General features: G+C 32.9%; 1 protein-coding gene across 1 annotated transcript; it reads right to left on the bottom strand.

Annotated features, from left to right (window-relative positions):
* Positions 1–797: 797 nt before the first annotated feature.
* On the bottom strand, positions 798–1207 carry LOC140969966 (transcription factor RADIALIS-like; the record flags this gene model as incomplete). The annotated part of the gene is made up of 1 exon (XM_073431505.1): positions 798–1207. A coding segment is annotated over exon 1 (257 nt), but the record flags the coding sequence as incomplete, so codon positions are not given.
* Between the last annotated feature and the right edge of the window lie 40 nt (positions 1208–1247).

Below are 1247 nucleotides of genomic sequence, written 5' to 3'. Positions count from 1 at the left end.
AATTTGTGAGGATCCATCTCCATTGATTAATTTTATATTTTTCTAATATGTATATATAGATATATACTGTGAAAACTTTTAGCTACGCTAGCTCCTACTTGTGTACGTATGCGACACATTAAAAAATGTACAATTGCACGTGAAAAGTGCAAATGTAACTGTAGGTATAAAAATGATTTATATCAACTTTAGAAGCACAAAATTCCAAATCAGAGATTTAAAATTATCAAAACCCACCGGCAATTTGTGGCTATAAATGAAGATACACACACACACACACGCGGGCGTATATGCGTGTGTATATATATGTTTGTGTAATAAATTTACATAAAAATTTGGAGCTCATATTTGAAACGAGAACCCTACTTGTTCTTATGCCAATGAACACATATGACCCGCGATTGAGACCACTTTAAGTAAAGTTATATAAATTTTATTTATCGTTATTAACCGATTTTTTTTAAATTTTTTTTTATAAATAATATAATTCCAACATATTTTTTTTCTTTATTACCATCAGAAATTTGATTAATTGTTCATTTTTAACTTATTCTTTTAGAAAAAATGAATCGTAATTATTTAACCAATTCTCTCTTGAAAAATTTAGCGGTTTTTGATTTTCTACGCCGCGAAATCTAGTATAAAAATACGGCAATAATAAGAAATAAATAATTAAGAATGATATATTATTGTCACACTTAAAAAAAAGTATTGTCGCAAACATTAATTAAATTGAAAATAAAAAACATTATATGTTTCCAATATTTATTTATATATTAATTAGTTATGTATTATACCTTTGCTCCTGATCTCTCATGTTAGCAGGTCCAGTGGTTTTGTAGTTAGGGAATGGCACTCTACCACTCTCAATGTATTTGATATCATCCAAAAGTATTTGGTATTGCCTCTTGACTTCCTCCGGAGTACGGCCTCCGATGCTCTTGGCGATATTGTCCCAACGGTCCGGTGTGTCCTCGTCAAACACTGCCAATGCCTTCTCGAAGGCCTTGTTTTCCTTGGCAGTCCAGGAGCGAGTCATCGAGGTCGATGCCATTTGGAATTCAAGAAAGAATTAGAGGCCTCAACTCTTGAGAAGTTGAGATTATTGAAGGGTTGATCAAGAAATTAAATGTGTGTAGAAGATCTGGGAATTGCTGCTTCTTTTATAAGCTCAGGACCAGAGGGGTGACGTAGGGCCGGGGGGTTCATTCTTCTATTCTTCTTTCATATTGGATTCGATGCTATAT

The sequence above is a fragment of the Primulina huaijiensis genome, unplaced genomic scaffold (genome assembly GCF_012295235.1).
Source record: "Primulina huaijiensis isolate GDHJ02 unplaced genomic scaffold, ASM1229523v2 scaffold43215, whole genome shotgun sequence".
Lineage (NCBI taxonomy): Eukaryota > Viridiplantae > Streptophyta > Magnoliopsida > Lamiales > Gesneriaceae > Primulina > Primulina huaijiensis.
This window is presented reverse-complemented; position numbering and strand designations above follow the sequence as displayed.